This window comes from Bacillus rossius, chromosome 1 (genome assembly GCF_032445375.1).
Source record: "Bacillus rossius redtenbacheri isolate Brsri chromosome 1, Brsri_v3, whole genome shotgun sequence".
NCBI lineage: Eukaryota > Metazoa > Arthropoda > Insecta > Phasmatodea > Bacillidae > Bacillus > Bacillus rossius.
In genome coordinates this window covers 371,920,622-371,948,591 of record NC_086330.1, presented here as the reverse complement: position 1 = coordinate 371,948,591, position 27,970 = coordinate 371,920,622, and the positions used below count along the sequence as shown (strand labels likewise).

The following is a 27,970-nucleotide window of genomic DNA, read 5'->3' as shown; positions in this document are numbered from 1 at the left end:
TACATAATAAATTTTTTATTTATACTTTTGTGGTGTTTTATTCCTGGAACCTGTCATTTTTGTTTAAATTAATTATCAAGTATCGGAACAAGACAATCGAATCATCCAGTTAATTAATAAGTGATTTTTTTTTTAATTTTGGAATTTTTCCCGAATATCTAGGTTAATTATCACGAATTTACAAAGTGGTGGACATTTAGGCTTACTGGAGGCTGGTAGACTACGAGCCTGTGCTGCTTTTAGGATTTTGAACATGGTATGCTGATATAATTTTTTACATAAAATTAAATGATTTGCATCGGTCAAAGATCGAAACAAGGACAGGAACTAATCGAATCAATCAGTATATTAATTGCAATTTTTTTGAATGAATTTTGGAATTTTTCCCGAATGTATAGCAAAATAATTACGAATTTCCAAGATGGTGACCAGATTTCAAGATGGCGATGCCACAGTAACAATAAATGATTACTGCACTCTGGCTGGTAAAATTAAACTAACATGGTGGTATCACTTTCTAGCAGACGAAAAAATGGTGGCCTCCAGTAGACAAAAACAATATGGCGGACATTACATCATACTAGCTGGCGATGTATAGGTATACTTTGGCATTAGTGGTGGAAGGTCAGTTGGTCAGTGGCTTCCATGGAGGAAGGATCTATCGTAATGTTTTTTTGAACTCACCAGATTCTAACCAAGGTCACAAGTGCGTGTTTCAAATAATATTTTGTTAAAATTTGATCAATTAATTTTTTATGAATTTTAAAATATTTTCCAAATTTCTAGCATAAAACTTACAGATTTTCAAGATGTAGGCCGTAACGAAAAGTGCAACGATCTAGAATCCAAGGTGGTGTCCATTACAAAACGTGCTATGATTACATCATACCCGTCCAAGATCGCGGAGGTTACGAAATGTGCAACCGTGTCTTTAAATACATTTTATTAAATTTTAATTAAATATTTTTTATGAATTTTAGAATTTGTTTAATTATAATCTGATAATAATTACAGATTTTCAAGATGGCGGACATGACATCATACTAGCTGTCGATATAAATTGGCATTAGTGGTGGGTGGGCAGTCTGCCAGCGGCTTCTGTGATGGAAGGATCTTTCGTCTTTTTTTTTTTTTGCTTTAATCGGGTTCTAACCGAGTACTCCATGATGTGCATGTGTTTTTAAAATATTTTTTATTAAATTTTATTACTGAATTTTTTTATAAATTTTAGGTTCTTTTAATTAAAATCGCATGATAAATAAATATTTTCAAGATGTCTGCCATAATGGAACTTGCAACTGTGATGTCATAATCCATGATGTCGTCAGAGGCTTATCGGAGGCTGTAGATATGTATTCTTAAGTCTTAATATGGTGATTTTCAAGCCTTTGCATTTTAAGGACTAAAACGGGAAATTTTCCCACGAAATCGGGTAATTTTTAGTAATTTTGATCCATTTTTGAGTAATTATGAGTTTTTTTGAGTCCAAAATGGCCGCCGTTACGTAATAATCCAATATGGCGGACATCATCTCCGGCTCCACAACCCTGAAAACCAGGGCCAGTATTCTACACTACTGTCATGAAAAATAGTTACACTGGCGTCCAAATATTTTAAAGAAGTATGTCTTCTTGAACATTTAAATAAAGTTAATGATCTTATTTATGACATATTGGTCTTTGCTAACTTTTGGCAATTTGAAGGGTAGTTGAACTGTTACTAGTTACACAGAATATGTAGACCACAGTGCGCGGGTTGGCAGCAGCAGAGTGAGGAGGGGCCGTGTGCGGTGGTGGGGATGGCAAACATGGCGTCGTCCTCCGCGTGCTGAGTAGACAGTCGTCTCTGGAACAATACCATAACTCTAGCCTATTTCTACCACCTGCAAGATATTTAATACTCATTATAAATAAAAGAAGTAAGAGTACAAGAATGACTAAAATTTCACCTATCCCTACAGTATTACTATCATCTCTTAACATAATTTTTGAGGCGGCCAATTGTAATCTGGTAATCGAAGCCTTGAAAAAGCTTGAAATTTGTCTTCTTTTTTTTTTCTGCATCGATTCATCCAGTCACTACCGCTTTCCTATATATGAGTGTGCTCAAAATTTCACTTTGGGGATGTAGATCCTATTTTCCCACTGTTTGCTTTCAAATTCTTCCTATTTGCTGGCAGGGGTGATACAATTTATTTTTGTGGTATACTTCCCCAATTCCCCCTTGTGTACACCCCTATTCCAATATACCGGGACACAGTGCTATTATTGTGTTTTAATACAGTTAACGACATGAGTAACTATTTATGTAGTTAGGAAAAGGTTAATTACTAATGATATTAAATTTTAATAGTAATTGGAAGCCTGTTTCTGCTGTTGGCCATCTGTTGGTAGTGATTACAAGTATTTTGGGGATGAAGAAGTCTTAATTCTGCTACAACTTGTGGGCGCAGACGTGGATAAGCCGAGGCCTAGAATTTTCGTTGACGGATGTGTGAGAGAGTTTTCGTTTAGTATTGTTACCATGACTTGAGCGACGATGCTGGCCAGCCTGCAGGTAGCGCCCATCCCGTCATTACTGCTACACGCCTAATCCGATTAGCAGCGGCGTCTCGCTACCCCCTTCCCCTTACCAAAAAAACGCTTGGCAATCGAGTCCGGAGAATACTCGGCGTCTCTCGAAGGTTCGACACGTTCCTTCCCAGAACCCCGTCTGCGTGAAGTGGCGTATCTGGGATGCTGTTGTCTTCGGAGCTTCGTGTGTTAAATCAGGGATTCTGATGACGTGACACTTGGGAGGGCTACGAGACATTTTCAAGTCTATGAACGGAGATAACTACCTGCGAGAAGATTTGAAGATGGTGAGAGACCCCTTGGCGAGCGATAGCGGGCGACGAGCGGGCCTCGTGTGCGGAGACTGGTGTACCCGGGGCTGTGTCGGGTGTGACGGACTAGCAAGTGGTGCGAGGCAGTGTGTCGGGACAGGGGTGCGCGGTGAGATACGAGCAGCAGGGAGATACACTGTCGAGCCGAGCTCCAGTGGGGACAGTACGTAATGGACTTCATGAAAGAGTGATTCATTTGTAGGCAGACATTTTAAATCTTGTAATATAATTAATAGTGTAAATATTAGCTAAGAAAAAATACTTCTTAACTAATTGCGCTATCATTTTCGAACACCGCTTGTAACAGTAGCTATAGTCACGCGAATTTCTTCCCCCGCCAAGTTTTTGTTTGTGTGCAACAGCATTGTGAAGCCGGGAGACATTTGAAACACGAGTGCGTACTTCTCCAAATCATCCAAGAAAAAATATATATAAAGACATCACCATGGGTCAACGACTGACCCCTCTCAGCATTACAAGCAACTCGAGACCAATTTTATTGATTAGTGTATATTTGTGTTTACTTAAATATTTAATTTCATATGTTAAACTTTTATCTCATCAAAAGTTGCATGGAGCTACTAAAGTTCTGTATTTGAAACCTGTAATTTGTAAATAATATTCCAAGGCCAATATATGACCACTTTCATTTTTTGCAACTACGACCTTTCTTTGTGCGATAGCCCCTCCCGAAAAGTCATCCTGAAGCCGCCATTGTCTCCCGCGAACGGTAGTTGTGCCCTGAGTCTTGGTTGAGGGAGGTGACAGTTTCTGGGTCTCTGTGGATACGCATGCAGCTGTTATGTTCTCCGAGACCAGACATTAACCTCGGAGAAGGGGATGGTAAAGGTGGAACATTCGACGTTGTGTGACGAGATCATGGTAGAAGCCTAAATATAGAACGTAACTTTGCAGTTGTTCAGGGTCTGGTATCATTATCAAGAACTTATACTAATGTGTTCGGTACAGATTACTTCTTTATGAAGAGGTTCAATTACAAGGATCAGTCTAGATATTTTTAGTTAAGATATTGGAACAAAACTTATTCTGCAACACATATGACACCCTTGTTTTTTTCTACCTAGTCGCCATACAAATTTAAACATTTTTCATAGCGTATCACCAGATTGTCTATGCCTTCTGCACTCTCAGTTACTGCCAAGTTGTAGAGCCAGTCATTGCCACCTCCTGAGTCCATCTATAGGTAGTGAAACGTCTATCCTATTGAATTTTTTCCTCAATCCTTAATCACCATTACCATAAACCTCGGTTATCTGTCTGTAAATTTTGAAACTTTTTTTTCCCCCATTCAAAAAGCAATTTACACTACGAACCTCACACTTGGCGGTATCGTTACTTTAATTTGTTCACACATTTCAAAGCCACATTACAAACAGTAGACAACCGTTGCGGCTCGCTGTTAGGAAGAGCCTATGATGTACATTCTTTATTGCACAGACCCGAACAAGCCCGAATATCTACCTTCGGCCAACTTCGTCAGTTTTTTTTGTTTATTACTTTACAAAATTGTGGATGGTTGGTTATGTTAGGTTAGTATAGCTACATTAAAAATACTGTCAAATCATTTTAATGCTGACGTTGGCCGAAGGTATATATTCCGGCTTTTTCGGGTATGTGCAATACAGAATGTACATCGTAGGCTTCCCCGCTGGTAGCGTGAGACTGGCGGAGGAATGGATGAGTCCATGTCGCGGCGGTGGGGGTGTTGCCAGAACTGCGCGGCTCCTCACATCAACACGTTCTTTACTTTGAAAATCACCCTCGTATATTAAATCTGGCCACAATATCACAACAAAAACTGTTTGTGAAAGAATTACGGTTTTATATTTATAACAACTGATATTTGAAGTAGGCAAGAAACGGAGATATCAGCCGTGCACAGAATGTATAGCTGTCAGGTGTCACCTAATTAGTGGCGACAAAACTCCTTGACATTGCAGGAAACTGAAAGATTTTAACTGTAATATTAAAGAATTTAATTTAGAACTATTTTCTTCCGCTATTATAAAGGTATCCATTAACTTGCCAGTGTCTGCAACTGCTCATTGGCTGTGTTATTGTTGCCACCCTCGGAAGGATAAGTACTAGTAGGCCCTATTGCCAGACATATGAGTAGTCGTTATAAAAACTGAGTACCTACTTTCCACAAGATGTAGACAAAATGTTTGAAATAAATGGAATGCTCTTAAGACAACCTGCCCCTGACAAGTCATTCATACTGCAGCTTTCATGAAACTGAATTGGTTTACATGAGTGTTTTTTTTTTTTTCATGTTTACGAATAATATTGCATGATGCAACAACTCATTGTTGAGTTTGACAGTGGTGTGATGTGTATCTCAAGAATATTTAATAAACAGGAATGATATAACACGAGCTTAATGATCATTGAAATTAGCTTAACATGCATGAATAGGGTAAATGTAATAATGTTGATTGCATGCTGGCATAATGCAATTCAAGAATAATGTACTTGACTGTGGTCCTATGTGGTTTGGTTCACTTAACTACATGGAAACTATGCTTCTATAAGCTACTGTTAATTACATGTCACAGAGATTTTTCACATCGGTGTACTCAAGAGTGGCAACATCTCAGGACCTCAGTGTGTGGTACGCCATTAGCCAACTGATTGTTCACTTTGTCACAGAAGTGTACTGCACAGCGCCGGGTGAGGGAAGCCTTCTTTTCACAGACGAGAGAGCCAAAACCCGAAGTTCCCCGAAGTTCGTTACCTATCGTTTTTCTTTTTCCGTATCTTTGCTGTAGCTATCCTAACCAAATCAACCGTCCACAATGTTTTAAAGTATTTATAATGTAGCTAACCTAACCTAATTGACCATTAGTATCCTTTTATCAACACATTTACAATGAACAAAAAAAAAACCGAAGATGCACGATCGGGCGTTTGGCTCTCTCGTCTGTGAAAAGAAGGTGTCCCGCCGGGTGAAGTGTGTGATGCTGTTTATGGACAATTAAAGCCTCTACATAACACAGCTGTACTACTTGGAAGTTTGAGTTGGCGTGATGTGAGCGTGCAGACGCGCTGAACACGGGCCGCTGTGTGTTGCAGGCTGGGCTGGCTGCGCTCGCTCAACAGGCCGTGAACCGTCACACCCCGGCTTCCCGGGAGGGGCAGTCCGCGCTGATTGGGTGCACGGACTGCGCACGCCTCGGGTAAGTCCCCTCTCCGCACTCGTAGTTTTTAGTGTAGAATAGTCAGCGGGGAAGCCTAAGATGTACATCAAGTTCTGTCCCTGCCCGAACACGCCCGAATATTAACCTTCGGCCAACCTCGGGATTTGTTTTATTTTTGCGCTGGAAAAATCAATTCAAATATTACTTAAAAGTGGTCGGTTAGGTTAACTACATTAAAACACTAAAACACAATGAATGGTTAGTTAGGTTAGTATAGCTACATTAAAATAAACAGAGAAATATAATTTTTTTTTTCCTAACCTAACTAAAACTAAGTGTATTTTGGAGGGGTCCGGGTTAGGGAGGGACCTAGGTGCGTCTCAGGCCGAAGCCTATACGCCTAGTCATGCTGGGATTAGCCATGCAAGGAGAGGGTCGCATGCATCATGTGCTAGGAGGGGATTGGCCAGCCATGGCAGCGATTGGCGCCATGACTAACTCCCCTCACTCTTAAATCTAGACTATAACTAGAGATAGGTTGGGCCCAGGTAAAACCTGCATAGACACAGGGACAATCCTGGGCACATTCATGCGGGATGCAAATTGGCATGCATTACGTGTAGGAATTTACAGGAGACAGAGGATGGTCTGGATGAAGTGTTGGACAGAGTAGAAAAGAGTCTACCATGCGGGGGTTGGGCACTTGGACTCGTGGTCCGCCTTTCTTGTTGTCCAGAACTGGATTTAGTGACCAGGGACGCAAGCGCCCCTGGTGGTGAGTGGTTGCACTGACCACTCACTCCGCCGCCAGTCAGCACTGAGAAATATAAATATGTATAAATAAACTCGAGGTTGGCCGAAGGTGAATATTCGGGCGTGTTCGGGCAGGGACAGAACTTGATGTAGTACTTCTTAGGCTTCCCTAGTCAGTGAGGGGAGTTAGTCATGGCGCCAATCGTTGCCATGGCTGGCCAATCCCCCTCCTAGCACAAGATGCATGCTTCCTCTCCCGCATGGCTTAAACCTTGCATGATTAGAGTGTATAGGCTTCTACCTGAGACGCACTTAGAGTCTATCCCTAACCCAGATCTCTCCCAAACACACTTAGTTTTTTAGTTAGGTTAAGAAAGAAAAATAATTGCACGCTTTACCAATCAACGTTCATTTTGGGGACTGAATATTTTTCAGGATGTTATAACAATTGCCACTACTTAAGTACACAGATATAGATGTTAAAAATACATAGATATAATGATATCAAGACAATATACTTGCTAGACTAATAACTGTTTTTTAAGTTCTGTTTGGTTTAAGACAAGTAATTTCTTCAGTCATTCTTTGCTGTAGTGTAATTATTTATTTATTTATTTTTAAATTTTGAATAACCAATCTTCCAAAGATAAATATCTCACACAGACAAGGGCGCAACAACAGGGGGGGGGGGGGGGCAAGGGTATTTTGCCCCCCCTCTGAAACCTTGAAGCAAATGGGGGGCATGTAAGTGCTGTGTAATCAATTTTTAGATAATAAAACTGCTTAAATAGCACCATTTTCCACCTTGAAATACAAATTTTCCCGAGGGAAGACCCCTGGACCCCCCGCTTCAATAGGAGGGATCTATGATTTTTTATAAAAAGGTATACTGCCCCCCCTTTGGAAATTTAGTTGTTGCGCCCCTGCACACGGATAAATTAATTTAGTTGACGCCACTCCCGCTGCCTTTTTTGGTTTTTTAATTAAATATTAGCGTTGGAAAGAATCTCGGGGGTTTTAACGGAGGTTCGGCCTCGTGGCTGCAGGCAGGAGCTCGTCTCGGTTCGGAAATTACCTGGGCTGTTCAGGCCATCCAGGACGCCTTGTAAATGAATGGTAAACGAGTTACAGGACACTGCACTTTATTCAGTATTGATACACTTATTCGTCCCGATACTGGCCGCGTCCGTTGTCGGACCGCTGTGACACGCGTATCTCTGAACGTAACGGCGCGCGCGACCAAGATAGATTGCAAAGTAATATCGACAAGCTGAAACGGTGGATTCTCGTCCCTATGAAAGGTTTGGCAGATAGTTACGAAACTGGTGTTGCCACAACTTAAGCGGGCATGTAAATACGTAGAAAAGTTCCTATGTTCAGGATTGTTTGCAGTCTAGCCAATGACGAAATATTAATGTCTCTAAAATTACGTGGATACGCCAGCGGGAGACGTACACGCAAAAGTCTCTTGGAAATGAAAGTTATTTAGTTAAAACACACGTTACAAATTACACGTTTAGAATGATGATAGTTAAAAGGCGACAGTTAGTCAGTAGCATTCAACACTCGTTACAAAAAGCCTACGGTAATAACGATTAACTGGCTATGAAGCCGAAAACTGCGTAACACTATACGCTGTCCTTAAACTGGACATGATATTACGTAGAACATGAGAAAATTCCCTGTCGGGATAAAATTTAATAAGTTACGAGTCGCACAAAATATCGTGCGACTGAGGTGGGGTCGGCGCCGAGCAAGTTAAAGGATTTTAAAAGACTTACACTATTGCTGATATGGAGATGAAGCGCGAAAGTTGATGGCCCGACGTTCGCGGAGCGCCCGACCCCTTCGAGCTCCCGACGGTAACTGAGCGCGAGACCGCCCTGCGGCCTCGCACCTAACCACGTGGAACGCGGGAAAACCGACCCGGCCAGTTTTGGACTTAAAGACAAGTTACACAATATATGCTTATAAAACAATTAGACATAATTTCTCTTACATGAATCCTCTTTTAAATTGTTATTAATTTAGTTGTTTTAGTTTGACAAAATAATTATACAATTAATTAGGCGCATTGCCACACCCGGCCGGGCGCTGACGTCGCTTTGGTGTTCGTCGCGGCGCACTTTCACACACTCGGCGGACATCACGCTCGGGCGTGTTCGATGCACTTAGGAGCAAGTGTTGCTGTGGCATAACGACCTTTGCGGACCAGAGGGAGCACCGGCGGTTGGCGTCATAGTCATAGGCGTGCGCACGGTAGGTGCCACAGGTGCCTTGGCACCACCATTAGGGTTAACGTTATTTAGTTTTTTACAAGTAGAAATAATACATACTTACAAAAAACAGTATTATTTCCAAAAAAAATATGTTTTACAATCGTGTCGAGTTACAGATATGTGCTCATAACACTATAAGTATGTAAATTATCAATCGAACCAACTATACACACGGAAACAAGCCAGGTGCAATTACTTGTGTTGTACACGCGGGCCGCGGCTACGAAACTTCTGAAATGTAAATACTTCTCCTAGTTCTCCTCGAATTACATAGAATGCGCGCTCGGTGTCCACTGTTCACTCCACTCGGCAGGCGCACGGAATAATAGCCGCCGTCCGCCAGGGTTTATTTAAAAAAAGAGAGAGTTTAGTTAGTTAAAAGGATATGCTTACTCGATGACGTATATGCAGTCGCCGACAAAACATTATTGTTGTATTCCAAAAGTTAAAACTTTTGCCCACTCTTATTTGTGTATTTTTATTATTTTGAAATGTTACATATTTTAGGTATGTTACTTTCTTTACATTTGCTTAAATTCAACAGCGCACACGAATTTTTCCCCTTCTTAACTTAGTCTAGGCTGGCTGGCAGCCAGGTGAGAAACGACTAAAGTCGCCCCCGAAACAACCAGTGCCACCAAACAAAAAGCGGACAAAATGTCCAAGATCCCGCCCATTTGCATAGTAGCCTTTCTACTCTGTCCAACTCTTCTTCCAGAACCATCCTTCTGTTTCCTGTAACCAACCTGCTTGTAATTAATGCATGAAATTTTGCATCCCTCATTTCAGTGCCCAGGGTTTTCCCTGTGTCTATGCAGGTTTTACCTGGGCCCAACTTATCTTGTTTTAACTTAGAATAGTCAGTGAGGGGAGTTAGTCATGGCTAAAACGTTGCCATGGCTGGCCAATCCCCTCCTAGCACATGATGCATGCTTCCTTTCCTGCATGGTTCATAACCTGCATGCTTAGAGCGTATAGGCTTCGGCCTGAGACGCACTTAGTCTTCCCTACCCAGACCCCTCCCAAATACACTTAGTAATTAGTTAGGTTAGGAAAAAAAACGAGGTATGTTACAAAAACTCCCTCGATTTGTTGATTTTAAAACTTAACATTTGAGAATGTTTTTTCTAGTATTTATTTGGTGTCTTCAGGAAACATGTAAGTACGGTTTTTCAAAGCCACCAGCATGAATTCCGTGCAAACAATTTGTGCAATTTACTTTATGGCTCAACAAAGCTTAAAACTGTAAATAGTTTAGTAGTTTTCCTGGCGATTATAACATTCAAAGCCATAATTTGTCATAAAAAATGTTAAAATTTTTACATCTGTGTATTTAATGTTTTTGTTCGGAAACACCTTAAATAGCACCATTTTGCGCTTTCAAATCCAAATTTTTCCGGGGTAGGACCCCCGGACCCCGCTTTAGGCTCGGGGTCTGTGAATGATAGGGCTGTTGTGTAATCTGGCACCACCACTACTGAAGTCCTGCGCACGCCTATGGTCATAGTTACCTAACAACGAATGAGAACGAAACCTAATGATTATAGTGACTGTCTGACTCGCTGAATCCTTGGTTAGGTTGAGATTCCACTGGAAAAGAGTTGCATGAACGGGACTTGATTTTCAATCTGTTTCATCGGTCTTGGTTCCAAATGTTGAATTTGAGTGGGAACATGAACCGCGTGTTCTCATTGAGCCATAATGTATGATGTCATAGAGGGTTATTTTTAAACAGAATTTCTTAACTCTTTCATTGATAGCCTTGCATTAAAAAAAATCCCTTTTGACACAGTCTACAGGCGTAGGTAAATTTCAAAGTATCTATTTATTCTGTAAATACTATGGAAACTTCTATGAACTTCTGGAACAATTTAAGAACTTAATGTACATGACATCCGATATGTTGTCCAATATTCCAAAATGACTGATAAAACATTTCCACGCAGCAAAAATATTTTGAATGTTTTTAACTCATTGCATCCTGCATTTAATAGCTTATAATTTTCATATTATACCTAAGGTAGTTCAGAAATTTTTTGACCTTCAAACACTATTCTTCATCCCGTGCACTAATTCGTAGTCGTAAAATAATTTACTTTAGACCAAGGTTTAAATAATATTACTATGGTTTAAAATATATTTAATAGAATTTCATAGTAAGGAAGTTCTGGTTTTTTTAAAATATTTCAACCCCTGCTTTTACGGTAATAGTTAGTTTCATAAAAAAAATTGTTTCAGCCAAGGGTTGTAGATAATGTTTAGAATTTTTACAATAAATTATAATGGATTGGATAGTATACCTACTAAATAATTTTTTTTTTTTGTCTTTCAACTCTTATTTCCACTATTGCAGTAATGGTTAGTTACATAAAAAGTTGCTTAAGACAAACATTTTACACAATGTTTAAAAAGTTTAAAATAAATAAGAATGGATTAGATATAGTGTACATGGTACGGTAGTTTTAATATTTATTCCAAAAAAATGTTGTAGCATTGCAAAAAGGGTCATAAGAATATTAAGAATAAGTTTGATGTGAAGGATATTTTTTTTTTGTTGATATAGAAAACAGTTCAGATATGTTAAGAATTGTTATTAATTACTTTGGTTAAATTTCATGGAAAGCCTTAAAATACTTATTTCCTTGAGATACTTAATTATAAATTTGAGGGTTAACTCTAGTTCATAATAATTAATGTTGATATTTGATAATTAATGTCAGTAATTAAAGCAGTATAGATTATAATTTTACAGGACATCATTTTTAAACAAAAGTTTTTATATGAATTTCAACTTTGTTTACTAAATTTTTAACATTGTATTTGAATTTTTTGGGTAATTTTATATTCTATTGGATATTGCTAGTGTAATATTTTGAGAACAGTCTGGAAGGTACAGAAGGAAGAGCGGACAGGCGCGACACTCTGGCGCCAGAAAGCTATTTTTCACTTTGTAAATGCGTGTTTGGGATTTACGCGTCACGTTGTACGCACAGCTGTAGCGACCGTCTGGAAGGGTCTCTGGAGGCTACCACTAGCCAGCCAATCAGGGCGAGTCCTGGCGTGGTGTGATGCGCTCGGCCGAAATTCCTTATTTGGGCATGTTGATGAATGCTGTACGCTGATTGGTTAGTTGGCCCACGGGGTTGCCTCCCTTGTTTTCACCTTTACAAGGGAAGGTAATCTCGTCGACCAAGTCACTTGTTGCTCGATCGTCGCCGAACTCGGTCGCGTCGTCGGCAAGTCACGAAACAAATGAAAAATTACTAAGGGACAATTTAACGCCTAGGGGCTGGGGCCACGCCGTAGTTTTTTAACCTAATTTCATTTTTTTTTCGGACTATGTATTAGAAATTTAGGCCCTAGGCGTCGGCATCGGCCCGACTCGTGTGATTTCGGTCCGCGATCAACGGTACCTTGAGTTAGGTAATTAACCAAGGGACATTACTAAGTTTTTTTTTTTTTCTTCTTTGGCGAGTGACAAGACTCCTCGACCATCAACGGCAATATGTATGGTGCTGTGGTATGTATTTGGACCTCATCCTATCAAAATTCAAAGATATCGTTAAAATTCGTATAAGAAAAGACAAAAACTGTACAAGTAACGAAGTTTTTCTAATTAAATTCATTTGTAAAATTGTGTATTGAAGCCATGTAACGATGAGAAAAAACATTTTTTTAAAGAAATAAACAAAGATAATTTAATAAACTCTTTTATTTCCAAATAAAGCAGAACCTCAGGAACATTGTTTGTTTTGTATTGTTACGTTTCTATGTGTGGTTAGCCGGGCAAAAACATACAACGTAACAATGTTTTTTCAACCCCTTGTAGTAATGATTTGTCTTATCAAAAATTGTTCAGACCAGAGGTTTAGATAATTTTTAAAATATTAACAATTTATTATTATAGATTTTACAGGTTATCTAATAAGGGAGTTAGGATTTTTTTTGTCCGTTGTAACCAGTACAACTGTTTACAGTTATATATTATTATTTTTATTATGATTGTAATATTAATTGTATATTCCATGAGCGAATATTATGTATTTAATTGTTTTGATTGTAAAGAGGACAACCAAGGCATAACAAATATTACACATCTTATTAACATAGACGACACACTTTCCACTTCAGGGTCTTCTAAGAATTATTCCTTGGAAACTTTATTCATTTGGTCTTAGTTCGATTCTTTTACACTCCAACATCCACGTTTTTATTTCACTATGCTGCTTATTCTGTTTTAGTGATGGGCAGAACGGTTCTTTTGACCGAACCGGTACTTTCGGATCAGTTCCGTGAAAGATTCGTTCATCTCGGTCATTTCGTTCTTTTCTGTGAATAGGATCTGGCTCTTTTATCAGGTGTCGTAACTCGTTCATCCTTTAGAGTATTGGCTACGTGTTTGCTTCCAGCCTCCCCTCGTTATCGCGTGACCCGATAACGAGAGGAGGCTGGATCGCGTGGGTGGTTATCTTTATCTACTCTGCATGGGTAAATGAAATTTCAAACGTCTAGTTGTATACTGACTGTTATAAAATTATTGACTGTTGATCGCTGCAAATGCTTCATGCAGTGATTCTATATAATACGGGAGCATTAAATCTAAGAATGTTAGGTACGAAAGTGATCTTTCTTAACTTTAATTTGTAATCGCACTATTATAGCTAGTACTTGAACATTGCTTTTCGTAGCCAGTGAATCACAGTTGCGTATATGAAACAAGATTATTTATATTGTATTACTTTTTAAGTTACAAATATTAATATACAGGCTATTTACACTCTAGAGAGAGTAAAGTGTTTACATGTAGACCAACACATTTAGAGAAAAAAAGACAAAAATTGAATACTACTACTGCGATTCAGTATGAAGAGAGAAAAATGAAGTAGGTACATTAATTAACACCTAAATGGTAAGTGTGAACATTTGTAGTTACTTTCCCTGTTATTTTTAATTCATGTTTTTTTTCCCCCAAATTTGTGTATGTGAATGTGAAAACGCAATTTTAAACCACTACTTAACAGTTGACATTTTCAGGTATAGATACTTTTCATGTTACCCTATTTTATTTGATCAGTTATCGTTTGCTCTTATGAACATGCTCACGCTGTGATTACTAATTCTTCAGACTCCTGACGTCATGAATCATTTCACGAACGAATCAGACCGGGCGCGTGGCCGGTTCTCTCATCTCGTTCTCTCGTTCTCTCCGCGTTTTCGTTCTTCCGAATCTTTCAAGGTACCGGCTCTCAAAGAGCCGGTTGGTTCTCTCGTTCTCTCCGCATTTTCGTTCTACCGAATCTTTCAAGGTACCGGCTCTCAAAGAGCCGGTTCTTTACATCGCGAACGAATCGCAAGATTTCGTTCTCTCAAAGATTCGTTCTTTTTGAACGAATCGTTAACGAACGACCCATCACTATTCTGTTTGCTGATATCGATAGCTCCTTGGTTGCTAGGTACGGCCAGTAAATAGATATTAGGAAGAAGAAGGGAGACGCCATCGCCATCTTGCGGAGAGAAGACGTTTCTCGGGCTGGGGCGAACCAAAGCCTTGGTTGCCGCCCGAGAAATAGAAGATTTCGCGTCATCCGCGATCGTGTCCTGCTTAGCATTCTCCTCTCTACGAGTTGAGAGAATTGTATCTGGATTAAATAAATCCTAGATAGGGAGTATCGGCGACTTCGAGTGCCAACTTCCGCGTCGGTCCCGTTTTCGTCTCGTAGTGGTTCCAGACATCTCAGGGCAGCGCCAGCTGAGATTCGACCACGAAGATTGGTGAGACCAATCCAGAATTAGACCAGACTTTCCAGGACGAGAGGGATGTCGAGTCTTCAGCTGATACCCGGCGACCTCAGCACCTCTGTAGTTCGCTAATTACAGCATTACAGCATCCAGAGTTCCAGTGTAGCAGCAGACCACCTGGAGGTCCTGTGAAGAGAGCCTCAAGCCTCCGACAACGTACAGCTAGACCCGGCAGGATATTCAACGTGTTCTAGTGACGTCATTTGCATTTAATTTCCGACACCTAGATTTGACACCTTGGTTGTTTCTCAATTAATCTCATTTTAAACGTAACTTCACACCAATATTTCAGAACCATTAAAATCGTATGTTTTTCAATTATTATTATTTCATTTATATGCAAATTTCCACTATTCACGTAACACCACTAAATTTCCTTTTTATAATTACTCTCCATACAGTAACCCAGGGCAGTGACGTGCTAGCTGGACTATCAGTCTGGGCAGACTATCCAGCAGCAGCAGTCCTGGTATTTGCTGCAACGAGGGTAGGCGCCAAGAACCCCGTAAGAACACATCAATACAATAGCAAGGAGGTTTATTACAGTGGCAACACAAGCTAGGAGTAGCAGCATAAAGCAAGATTAGTGTTTCAGTGGCACCCATTGTCGTGGGGCCTGTAGTAGCATAAACAGAGATTACTTTCACCGTAAACCCCGGTTTATTTCACCCTCAGCAGCAATGGTCGGCTGTATCAAAAATTGTTTCAGACAAAAGTTCTAGATAATATTTATAATGATTACTAACAGTTTCAATGATTTAATAGTGTGTATATTAAGGGAGTTACAAATTTTTTTGTCTTTCAACCCGTTAGTTTGTACCCCTTCCAGTATTGATTGACTGTATAAAAAATTATTTAGGACAAAGGTTGTAAATACTATTTTAAGGTTTCACAATAAACATGAACGGATTTAATAACGTACATGGCACGGAAATGAGATTTATTTTATTTAAGCCCTTGCAGGAATGGTATGTCTTATCAAAAATAGTTTTGAACAAAAGTTTTACAAAAAAATTATAAGATTTACAAACAACTTGAACAGATTACCGTGTTTTCTCGCATAATCGTCACACATTTTATTCTGAAATCAAGTTTGAAAAGTAGGGGTGCGACGATTATGTGGGGGAAAAAAATTTTTAGGTAAAGTTATTCATAAAAACAAAACCCGTTCATGGAAAGTACGTTTATTAAAAAAAAAGGAAAAAAAAGGTGGAATATACAAGAGCAGCCAAACAATTTATATTAATAATTCATTAAACAAAAACCTTTCTTCAACTTTAAATAGAAAAACCAAACTGTGACGCGAACGCAAGCCACATTGTAAGGTTTTACAGTAAATAAGAACGCATTTAACAGTATACATGGTACGGAATCTGTGCTTTTTTTTTTTTTCCACCTGGCAGCAATGGTTCATCTTACTAAAATTGTTTTAGACAAGAGTTTTATGTTAAAAAAAGAAAAAATGATTAAAAATAATTTGAACAGATTCGATTTTGTGCCTACTAAGGGAGTTAAAAATTTTTTGTCTTCCAACCCTTTGTTTTTTCCACTCCTTGTAGTTGCAGTTGGTCGTATAAAAAAAATATCTAGGAAAAGGTTTTTGCAATACTCCCATGAGTTACAATACATCCAAAGGGAAGAGATATTTGTCATGTCATTGGAGTTATAACATATGTATGTTGAAGCTTTCTTACTCAGGGCACTTATTATTGGTGCAAAAACTGCACAAATGGTCACGGATGTTACATCCCTTGAGGTAGCGATGTCGGTTAGTGGCTTAACCATATTTGTGCCATAAGCCATTCATTAAAATCACTCACAGTTTGGTTGTATCCAGGACGTTACAAAATTATTAAAAATTATACGTAGCAAGATGCCCAAAATTTGGTAGTCCAAATGACCTTTTCACTGACCGAAAAATTAAATAGTTCAAAGTGCATGGGTTGCCAACTGTTGAGCTGTGTGAAGTTCTCATGCACCTCGAAGTATCAGTTAAGAAAGGAGTTGTTCATTCATTTGCTTACCCTTCTTCTCTGTGATCATTCTTCAACTGTATTTTGTTTCCAAATTGACGCCCTCTCGTGCAGAAACAATAATCTCCAAATATAACAAGATATTATTGTTGTTTTGTCTTTTGGGGTTTTTTATCATCATTTTTTTTCTGTTTCTTTTGTGAAGTGTTGGTTGTCTGTGTGGACTGGCTGCTGAGTGGCGTCAGGATGGCAACGAGCAAGAGATGGTCTTGCGGAAATGAACAGCTCGCTGGTGCGTTGCGAGTGAACGGGTGACGGTATCGCGAACACGGCAGACAGTAGCTGCCACCTCCAAAGAAGCCTTGCCGTGAACATTGCCCACGGAAGAAAGGTTCTTTGCCATTAAAGGTTCCTAGTATTAATAACATTCCTGTGTGTGTGTTAATACTTGTAGAATCTGTTTCAACCATGTGTCAAACTACATACCGACTTTTTCACTTCTAGGTTGCCATGTTTATCATGACAGGACCATGAGGTTTGTTCCTTGTGTTATCCATTCTGCATTACTGACAATGTTGCATGTACCCAACAAATGTGTGATTACAATTTCCTGTTCTTAGCAGTCTGTACAGTAAATCAAAGCGTTGGTCATGGAGGCAAGGAATTTGTGATGAAAGATGATACGAATCAATTTTAGAGATCAAAATATTTTTATGTTTAAATTGAATTTTAAGCAGTTTTGTAAAGTGTTAGCTAAATGAATTTTAATTACAGAGCATTTCATAGACTGTTTTAATCATTAAAATTATGTTATTCGTAGGTTTAACTTTTTTGAGACAGAAATTTTGGCTTGCTTATACGTGAACCAAAACAGTATTATAGGTTAGAAATTAGCACACATTTTGAAAATGATTTGGTATTGCCAAATACTATATTTCTAAAATGTTTTGTGTAAATGAGCCTATCTTGTTATGTTAGTCCATAATTTAATGGCAAGAAGTAATTAACCCTTCCGAAATAGTGCGTCGGTGAACAAATGCTCAAATCAGCGGCAAACAGGCAATCCCAGCGGGTGGGTGAGGAAGTTCCGAGGCGAGGAGGTGGGGCAGTGCCCTCAGTAGAGCACATCTGGCCGCGGTGAGGGTAACCGAGGGAGCGAGAGCAGTAGCGTCAGGTCCCTCCCGCACTACAGGCGAGACTCGGTGGTCCAAGATCGCGCAGCAGCTCTGAGCCAGGCTTGCTTCTGGATGTGAGGGGTGGAGGGGCAAGAAACTAAAATATCAGCAGCTGCCTGTGTGGGATATGTCAAGATTTGAAGTACACTCTGGTTCATTTTGAGTTCGTAAATTCAGCTAGTGAAATATAAATAAAATAAACACAAATACTGTGTGTCATTCTTTTTTTTTTGTCTGGGAGAGTTAATAAAATACACGCGTCCATGACTACTGCAGCCGCTGTGCCACATTCCTGAACGAGAAAACAGTGTACTTTGTCTCATTCTCAGCACTCCAGTAGCCAAGCATTTTTATTCTCACACGTTAATATTTTTTAAAAAACTTTAAATAGTACTGACCAAACTAACTTCAAGTAAAAAGGAAGTGGTTAGACAGTATAGGAACAGGGAATGACGACAGCACCGAGATCACTGGTAGTTACTCCCGGGCAGCTGCTTCCAAGTGGCGTGGTCGTGTTGTGTGCTTTCATCCGTTCCACTACTGGCCGATGACCTTTAGTAGTTGACGTACAGGGAGTGAAGTGCTAGCAAAAATAATCACAATGAATAGTGCCCAAATTAAATGCCTGTTTGTCTAAAATGTTTAAACTGCTTCAACCAAATTTGTTCGCAGTTCCCAAAAAAAAACCATTGTTGCTTTGAGGGTTGTTATTCTTGGGGGTGATAGGTTTTGGAAGTGCTTATATTTAAACACCAGAGGGTTTTCCAGCTACAGTAAATTTTAGTTATAAGTAGCATCACATGATGACACCTTACTGGCCCGTTATTATCTTCACAGTATTTTTCGTAACCTGCATGCCATTCAAGTGAAATGCTACCCGAGTTAGCGACTGCACCTGTGCTGTTCCAGGCCGTCTCGGCAGAGGCTGGGTCCAGCTCCGTTGGCCTGTGTTGCGCTGACAACCACCGCGGTCCAGCTAGACTGTTCTCAACTCCCCTTCCCAATCACTGCAGGCTAACAAACACCAGTGTATAAACAATTATTATAATGTACTATTTGTATATTTGTATGTATATAGGGATTTATTGATACTATTGACTTTTGCCTGTGCATATTCTCATGTTTACATAAAGTTTTGTAAAAAAAAAATTGTTTTCATTCACTATGTATATTTATTGAGACTGCCAGGAAGGATAAATGCACCAGTTTAACCATCATTGGGAAACAAAATTCTGGCACTTCTATGTCACACCCACAATGAGATGGTAGTAGTACATAAATATTTCTAAAAGTATGTGGCACCCTCACATTTTGTCACACTTATGTCATAGATGTGTAAAATGTGAAATAACTATATTTGTGTTGTGTGGCACCTGTTGTGCTATTGCGATTGACGCTCAGAATTGGGCTCATTTCGTCCATCTCTAGTAGTGAAATTGATGGTCACTAAAATAATAAAAAATTTTCTGGCCACCCAAAATTCACAAATTATAATTTATTCTTCAAGTTTACTATAATGAGTGACAGAATACACATGGGTTCCAGGTATTGGTACAACCTTGAGACCCACAATACAACGGTAACACAAATTGTGCCAAGGATTAGGATCAAAATAATATATTTCTTTTTAAAATCAGGCATTAGTGCTTTGGCATAAAAGTAAATGTACGTGTACATTCTAACAGACAATGTGTTTCAAAACTAGTTTCTTCTTCTTGTTTTGTAAAGCCAGCCATGTGTTAACACCACTGCTGTGAGTCATCTAACAAGCTCAAGTATTACTATACACAAACTACGTAATGTAGCTATTCCAATAGAGGTGAACAAGGACTTGCACAAGGGCCTAGTGAAGTGACATCAAACACGGGACTTCTTTATTTCCATTAAGAACACAGCTCCATGGATGCAACAGGAACACAGGACAAGCTCACACTTCTTAACTTGTTTCACTGGCCTCAGTTATGATACATCATAAAAGTTATTCTTATTTTCACCAACTCACATGATATAAACATATTTAAGTAAAAGTGAACAGTGCCTTTTTTGCTGTCCGTAAGTGGACTAATTGCTAAAACATGTCGTAGGGGTGAAACCACGCGAGTCGTCCTCAGGCGGCCACCGCGAAGCCCACGCGGTTCTGGCCCATGTCGAACTCGGTGTAGAAGCGCCCGATGAAGACGTCTCCCAGGATCCAGAGGGGGCCGTGCGGGGGCGGGATGTCGATGCCCATGAAGCCCGACAGGCAGATGGTCTTGCCGAGCTGCGACACCTGCAACCAGCCCGGTGCGTCACACGAGGAGCCTCCAAGTTTCAAACCAGCAGTTTTTTTAATCAAAATTGGAGATCAGTTTTTAACTACCTCATTTTAAAATCAAACCGCTAGTAACTAGCATCATGTAGGGCCAAGGGCGAGAATTTTATTAAGTTCCTAGGGGGCTTACAGGATTACATTTAATAATCCCATTTCAAAGTTACTACTTTGCAAGCGCAAGCAGTGAGGCAACAATCCCAGCCCCCAGCATCTACGCCCATGCATGGACATGTAACTGAAGAGTATAGCCGCTTTAAACGCACAATGTTCCCGTCTTATGTACTGGAAAACATGGCATTTCTTCGAAAAGCCCCCGTCACAGCAGGCCTAACTTGTGGGAATGAGTCACTAATCATGCACAGACATTCCATGTGCTCCTGCAAAATGCTATAAAGAAGCGATTAATGGAACTTTTGTAATTGTAATGAATAGGGACACTGTCGAGACTGAACATGTTACCCTGAGCACGTAGTCCTTGCCCTCCAGGGCGAAGGGCCGGCCGCCCAACACTACGTCGATGCTCGGCAGCTGAGGGATCAGCGCGCAGTCAACCTGCAACAACGGCCACAGCGTTTAGACACTGATTACGTCCCAACACAACAAATAAACAAACCAACCATTCACAACTGAAAATATATCCAACTACAGTGAAAAGTCTTCAATCTGGCACATACACCACCACCGCCAATGCCCGATTATTGAAAATCAATTTTATCGTACTTTTAATGAGGGTGCCAAATATACAGGATAAAACTGTAGTGAACTCGAGAGTGAGCTAAAAATGCCAGCAGGTCGACGTCCGTGATCTGCAATAAAACCTGAATGTGTGGTCCCTTCACAAGGGTATCGGGTGGGAGGATCAGGACCGGGCAAATAGGTGGGGCTCCGTACTTAGAATTTAGTTGCTGAAAGCACCAGCAGACGGCATCGAGGCCTCGGGAGTAGTCATAGATCCAACACGGGACGATAGCCACTACACACTCCGGCATTTCCTTTCAGGAACAGCATCAGCTTACTCAGCGAGGATGGCAATCACCCTTCCTTTCTTCCCTCCCTCCTTCAATTTTCCTTTTTTTCCTCTCCTCTTACCTCCCCCCATTGACCTCGCATGGCGACTCCGACAGCCGTTATCTTTGCTGCGTATCCAGTGTCGGACCATACCATACTCAATTATAACAAAAACCAAAAAAAATCTCAAGAGACCTTTTTTTTTGTATTAGTAATTTAATTTGCTCGAACTTTTGTCCTCTGCATTTATTTTTTTAACTGCAGCGCACCAATCTCAAATATGGTATAAATGAAAACCTTTTTTGAAAGGTTCGAGAACCTATCTTAAACTTCAATTATCTATGTTTCGTCATCACGAGTTATCCAGAAATGGTCAGCTCTCGCAGCAGCGAGGTTTCCCTGCATTACCCTCGTTGCTCAGATAAAACTGCAATCGGCATCGCCGGAACAGCAAGCTAAAGCAAGAAGTGGTGCAAAGCCACTCACCACGTACTCCCCGCCCACGATGGGCGTGGCGCCGATGGCTTGGTTGAGCTTGGTCACCTCGTCGACGGGGCCGGCGATGAGCGAGGTGCCGGTGTCTGCGATGGCCGCACAGCCGGCCGAGCACATGGTCATGTTGCCCACCACCAGTCTGCGCACACAACACCATACCTTACCGAACTGGGAGCTCGGCACGTCATCTGCTATTAGCACTGTGCTCTCTTGCCAGATATATCTACAGTACACAAAAGTTTAAAATAAATACTTTATACTGTATGAGAAATTTTTTTATATGCACTTAAAACATTACATTTCTGAATGAATACTTTGGAATGGGGATTTCGGAAATAAATTTTCTTCTTGTATTTCAAAAAAAGAATATTCTGATTAAACTGAATTCTTATTTCTAAGGGAAACGTAACAGAAAGACACCATCTTGAAGGGACGATACTCTAAAACTGAGCGGAATCAAGCGTATAGCTAGAGCTCGACTCATCTCGTCTCAAAAGTTCGAGGTTCTTGTAACCAACAGGACGAGGCTTGACAATCTCTTTATATTTAACCGATACATAATTTACATAAATCACGTGCCATTATTTGGCAAACACTTTGCAGTGTAATCTCATATTTACATTATCGCTGTTGTCTTAACATACAGTTAAATTTGAATGATTGCACTTCCTGAAAAATTTAAACATTTATTCCGCTATTTACTTTTCAGAACACTGGAAAAGATGCCATTGTGGAATGGCCTGCTGTACGTCATACATTTGAAAACATAGCAAATAAACTACAAAAAGATAATACTGTCTGGAATTTGTTTTATTCCTACTTCAGCGGCAAGCAATAGAATCCCTGTACAGCACAAACACGAAAGTGTTGCACCATGCATTTTCATTTATTTATTTACAATTTGTTACATGTACACCAACAGTGAATAAAGTATTTTTATGTTCTCTGCTCCACTCCGCTCACTCTCGGAGAGAAGCATGTGTTTATATTGTAAATGTGTGTAATTTCAAAATAAAGTATTATATGTACCAGTAACCAACCCATGCAAACAAGGTTCGGAGAGAAGCATGTGTTTATATTGTAAATGTGTGTAATTTCAAAATAAAGTATTATATGTACCAGTAACCAACCCATGCAAACAAGGTTAGCCCACTTCGTAAATAACATTACAAGAAAAAACTATAAGTTGCAAAGAGAAAAAAAAAATTAAATTAAATTAATAACATGAAATCAGTAGTTCAGAAAATACATTGGAGAAATGAAAAAAAACCATTGGGACTTGACTATATCACCTATGAGGGCAGGACAAACGCAGTAAGTAATTTACTAAAAGAAATAAATGTTTAAGTAAAAATAAATTAATCCTTTCTAACATATTAGTAATAAGAAGTACGTGCATGTGCCGACCGTCTCCACACAAAAAGCTAAAAGCTTTACATATATATATCTGTAACCATATTGGCGCACACTGCCAGCCTTTCTACGCACTCGACAATGCATGGAAAGAAAAAAATATGCTTGACGACACATAGGATATATATACAAATTTTTAATAGTTATAATCAACAAGTATCTAATTTAACCCCACACACACAAGCACGACGTGGACAATATATAAAAAATCAAGGCAACCAGATATGTGAATTAACGTGACCGATATTTGCAGGACACGGCACCCATGATAGAATATTCTCCTCATTGTCAAAAACCCTCAATGGAAAAAAAAAAAAAAAAGAGGCAAGAAGACATACTGATATGACCTTGAACGCTGCCAACCTCCACGGCCATTTTTGCCTCTTCTTATTTTTCAAAAGTGTCCCGTCTCGACCTTCAGTTTGTGTCTCGCGGGTTTGATCCCAACACACGTGTCGCCGACCGCCTGCACCGCCGAGCCGACTGCAGCTCCATTGCTGAAGGAGATTGTGTTACCGGCCTCCGAATCGCCTTTGACGTTGTTGAAATTGATATAAAGCTTTTATTAGCTCTTTCTCTGAAAAATTCTGGCCACAATACGTCTGTGTGATAAAATTACAAGTTTTATGCGAGCCGACAGCGGGCGTGCAGAGCCTCACCGGTCCATGCGGAACTGCCAGTACATCTTCCTGTCGACAGGCACGTACGCGAAGTCCCCGGAGTAGTGCTGCGGGTCGGAGCCTCCCAGGATGATCTCCCCCCCCAGCGGGGCGGCGGGGTCCCTGCAACACGCTCGCACGCCTCACGCCCGGCCCGGCGCAACTTGCCGTCCTTCTGCCTTCTGGCGTCGCAAAGACAAGGTCTCCTCATTTCTTCACCCATTTTAATGACAGTGCCTGCAGCTGCATTAAAACATGAAAATTTAAAATTATTATTTAATTTAACAGACCTGCTTAGCACAACTTTAAAAAAACTGATGAATGATGATTATGGTCATGACAACGATGCATTCATACAATCTTATTTAAATGACCTTTATTAAACGTGATGTTAATACAAGGTGATATTAAAACACAACTCATATTTATTAATTACCTATGCATTTTTCTTGTAGTTTCAAAATAAACTTAACATTTAATGTGAATTGTGTATTTTTAAAAAAAAGGATATTTCCAATATTTCCTGGAGAAGACTAATATATTTTTTTGTTTTCCTTTCGTCTATTTATTTTATTTTTTTAACCATCCATTTACGGGAGAGAAGAAGCAGCAAGCTACTATTTGTCAGTTCCTTCTATAAAACCTAGCACTTACATTACCGGCAAACTTGTGTGGGGCTGGAGGAATATAAAAAAGTGCACTTATAAACACCAACAATGGCTACAGTTTTGTCACAGAATTTTCAGTTGAAAGCATGAGAAGTCGCACGCACAAAACAATAATGTTGAGCACTGTTGCATCATAAACATCGTCGAGATAAAAGACGGGTTGCGTATGGAGGGAGAACCGTCAACACTACCACATGGCCTCATGCACACACACACTTGCGCTCTCTGGCTGGTTTAATTTAGTTTTTCTCCTCCTCGCCCCACCGGCACAGTGTAGCAGACACGTCACTTGCGAGCGCCGACTGGGCGGCCGCAGACACGACAGACGGAGCTTCACACTACTGCCGGTATTTTGATTAAACAAATTATACTTATTATAGAGTTATATTTATTAAAAACCGACATAGGTTAGTTACTTGCACACATTTTCAACCACACAGTGCAATATTATTATTTTTTTAATCCAAAGGAAAAAACTCGCATAGGAATTGCACTACATTTTTTTTAAAACTAAAAATCAACATGAAACGTGCGCCCCGTACGCTAGTAAACACGGTGGTTCTGCTCAGTGCTACTGGAGGCTTGGTAAAGACCGAGTGTGAAGTCGCAACACGTCAGCTGAGAACTGTGCTGCACGAGCGAGCACCATCTCCTAGCCTCTTTATGCTGGTGTAATTTTAACAAGTTTATATTTTTTTATTTTGCAATTAAAATTAATGTAGGAAACTTTGATCCCGCTAACCTTAATTTGATCCTTGGACAACTGTATTTTTCCAATGACTAACATATTTGGTTTCAGGTCGTTTCTTTGGTGGGAGAGCACAATTTCGGTCACAACCAGTTTCGAAACAATTTCTCGATGTGTGAGTGACTTTGTAGAGTAACCTTTTCGCTTGCTGTGCTCGACAGACAACTGCCTCACCGGTTCAGGTAGAAGGAGAAGACGGGCTGGGCCACCAGCCCCTGCTTGTACATGTTGTAGAAGACCGGGGTGACCCCGTCCACGGCGATGGAGCTGTAGGCCATGCCCAGGATGCCGTCGAACTTGGCCGCCACGAACACCAGACCTGGCTCGCTCAGCGCCTCCGCGAACACCTGGTCCCGCACCGCCAGGCCCCCCACCTGCACGCCGCACACCTCCACAGTCAGCACTTCCGTACTACATCTAGTACTTTGTTTTCTTCTTTAATATAATGATACTAGCTGCAGTACCCGGCGTTGCCCGGGCTAAACACACGGAGCTTTATTGTCTGCGGGTTAAAGCAAACTGGACAGCGCTATATGACAGTGTGTTGGACATAGAGAAATGTCACACAATTACTGTTTGTATGTTTATGACCTATGATTTTTTTTTTTAAGCATGGCGATCGTTATTTATTATTAATTATAAATTATTAAGACCATTAATCGAAATAAAAACTATCATATCTCTCAAGTTGGAAAAAATTACACATAAATGCCAATTTTCATCGAAATCGGTTGACTTGGTGAAGAGTTAACTGGAAACTACATCAAGACACTGGATTTATATACAGTCAAACCTCTATCTATCGTTTTTCAGGGGACCAACAAAGAAATTCAGTAGATGCGGACATTCAATAGATGTGGACTTCACTCTAAGAATTTTAAAAAAATATTTCAACCTCAAAATTAGTGTCAGAAATATATCAGTTACTTGTCATTAAAGTTAAATCAGTTGAAAAGTAAATAAAAATGGAAGTATTTTACTTAATTCAATTTACACTTGCAAAAAAAAAACATACGCACAATAAATCTACATGGAAATTAAAGTCTTTTTCAATATCCTGAAGTCTGAAATATGTTTACTCATGTCATCAAATGTAGAGCTGTACTGAAGAAGCCAATTTTGCCAATATTTAGTTGAATCGGCATTTCTGCCGACTTCCGATACGCTTGTTAATTTTCGGCCGATATTACTGAAAAACGAGAGAGACTGCCATAACCTAAAAATCCACGATTACCCTTTTCACTTTTCGTAGTAGTACTGCATTCTTTCAGATCACATTATTTCTTCGGAACATGTGCCACATGTGCCAAACGTACATATAAAAATTTAACATCCTATTTTTCAATAAGTTCTTTAATTTTAATATCTCATAAATAAATACATTACCGTCACGGTAAATATACATCTCGGTTGTTACGGTAACTGTAGTACAAATGTGGTAGCTATCGTGCTTCTGTGGTAATTATGGTATCGACAAAGAATCTTTAGTTCTTTTTATGGTAATTATCTTAGGATAACAATTGGGTTTGTACTGTAGTTATGGTACATCATCCATATTTCTTCGTAAGTTGTTGTTCATTTGTCTTTTCTTCATATTTACGTGCTCCATTACGTGGCTGCACTGCAGATTTAAGGTGATTTTTACTACCGTATACTATCGTTACTGTTTTTATGACGGTTTCTTACTAAGAAATGGTTATTTCTGCAAAATCTTTATGGTTAAACGATCATCTATTATAATTTATAGTGACGGGACCACATATTTTGTACGATCAATGCAGACAAAACGATAATTCGAACATCGGTACAAGCGGACTTTTTTAACCTTAGTTGTATGGCAATTTTGCCGGGACCGTAGAGAGTATACGATAAACACGGACAATCGATACATGCGAGTTCGATAGATAGAGGTTTGACTGTATATATTAAGATTACAGTGACTCAATATGTTTCATTAATAAGCGTGATTATTTTTTAAAAAAATATGGAATGTATGTGCATGTGTGTGGTGTGATATTTAAGTTTGAGCGTTGCAATGTTGTAATAACTTCCTGAATTGTTAAAACCGTAACAAATTATGATTTAGTACTTTTTTTTCTTCAAACCTAGTACTTTTTTATCGCCTAAGTTGGTACGAAATATTTTTTTCCTTGTTGACACCCTGCTGCACACCGCTCCAGTCTCTCCGGCGACACGCGGTCTGCCTTCTTGCCGCGAGTGCTCCACCAACCAGCAATTTCATACCAGAACAAATTTTAAATCATTATTTTGACTCCACAGAGAGTGTACAGTTATACACATACAGCAGAACCCTGTCATAGTGTTCCTGCTTGGGTGTAATGTTTTCCTGCTTATAAAGTCGTAATTTTTAAATCCCGACATTTTCCCCATGAGGACAATGTATTTATTTCCTGCGTACAACGTTTCACGGATGGTGATAGAACAATTGATTTCTAACATTCAATAAATGCAAAAATAAAATTAAAATGTTTTAAAAACCTAACTATCCCGAAACTTATCCCATCTGTAGATTTTAATATTTTAAAAAGTTTACTTTACACTGTACCCATGTTTTGTTAACAATCACTGCTATACCATAGATGTAAATTGATCAAGTAGAATTGTATGCCAAAACCAAATGTAAGTG

At 39.6% G+C, this 27,970-nt stretch overlaps 2 protein-coding genes across 4 annotated transcripts in view; one reads left to right on the top strand and one right to left on the bottom strand.

Annotated features, from left to right (window-relative positions):
- The window catches only part of LOC134528469 (PHD and RING finger domain-containing protein 1-like), a 174,598-nt gene extending 154,834 nt beyond the window's left edge, over positions 1 to 19,764 (top strand). For 2 of the 3 annotated variants that reach the window (XM_063362117.1, XM_063362115.1), the window contains exons 16-18: positions 5,978 to 6,081; positions 17,052 to 17,254; positions 18,931 to 19,764. In XM_063362117.1, the coding sequence (XP_063218187.1) occupies positions 5,978 to 6,011 (34 nt within the window). In that variant the 3' untranslated portion in view covers positions 6,012 to 6,081; positions 17,052 to 17,254; positions 18,931 to 19,764. The remainder of the gene's footprint in view (positions 1 to 5,977; positions 6,082 to 17,051; positions 17,255 to 18,930) is intronic. The other variant, XM_063362116.1, reaches the window with a different exon arrangement.
- A 117-nt stretch (positions 19,765 to 19,881) lies between these two features.
- Positions 19,882 to 27,970, bottom strand: part of LOC134528470 (lysosomal aspartic protease-like) — a 29,343-nt gene continuing 21,254 nt past the window's right edge. The window contains exons 5-9 of the mRNA XM_063362119.1: positions 25,498 to 25,697; positions 23,908 to 24,030; positions 21,827 to 21,974; positions 20,792 to 20,884; positions 19,882 to 20,290 (exon numbers count right to left, since the gene is read on the bottom strand). Of these exons, the coding sequence (XP_063218189.1) occupies positions 20,129 to 20,290; positions 20,792 to 20,884; positions 21,827 to 21,974; positions 23,908 to 24,030; positions 25,498 to 25,697 (726 nt within the window). The 3' untranslated portion in view covers positions 19,882 to 20,128. The remainder of the gene's footprint in view (positions 20,291 to 20,791; positions 20,885 to 21,826; positions 21,975 to 23,907; positions 24,031 to 25,497; positions 25,698 to 27,970) is intronic.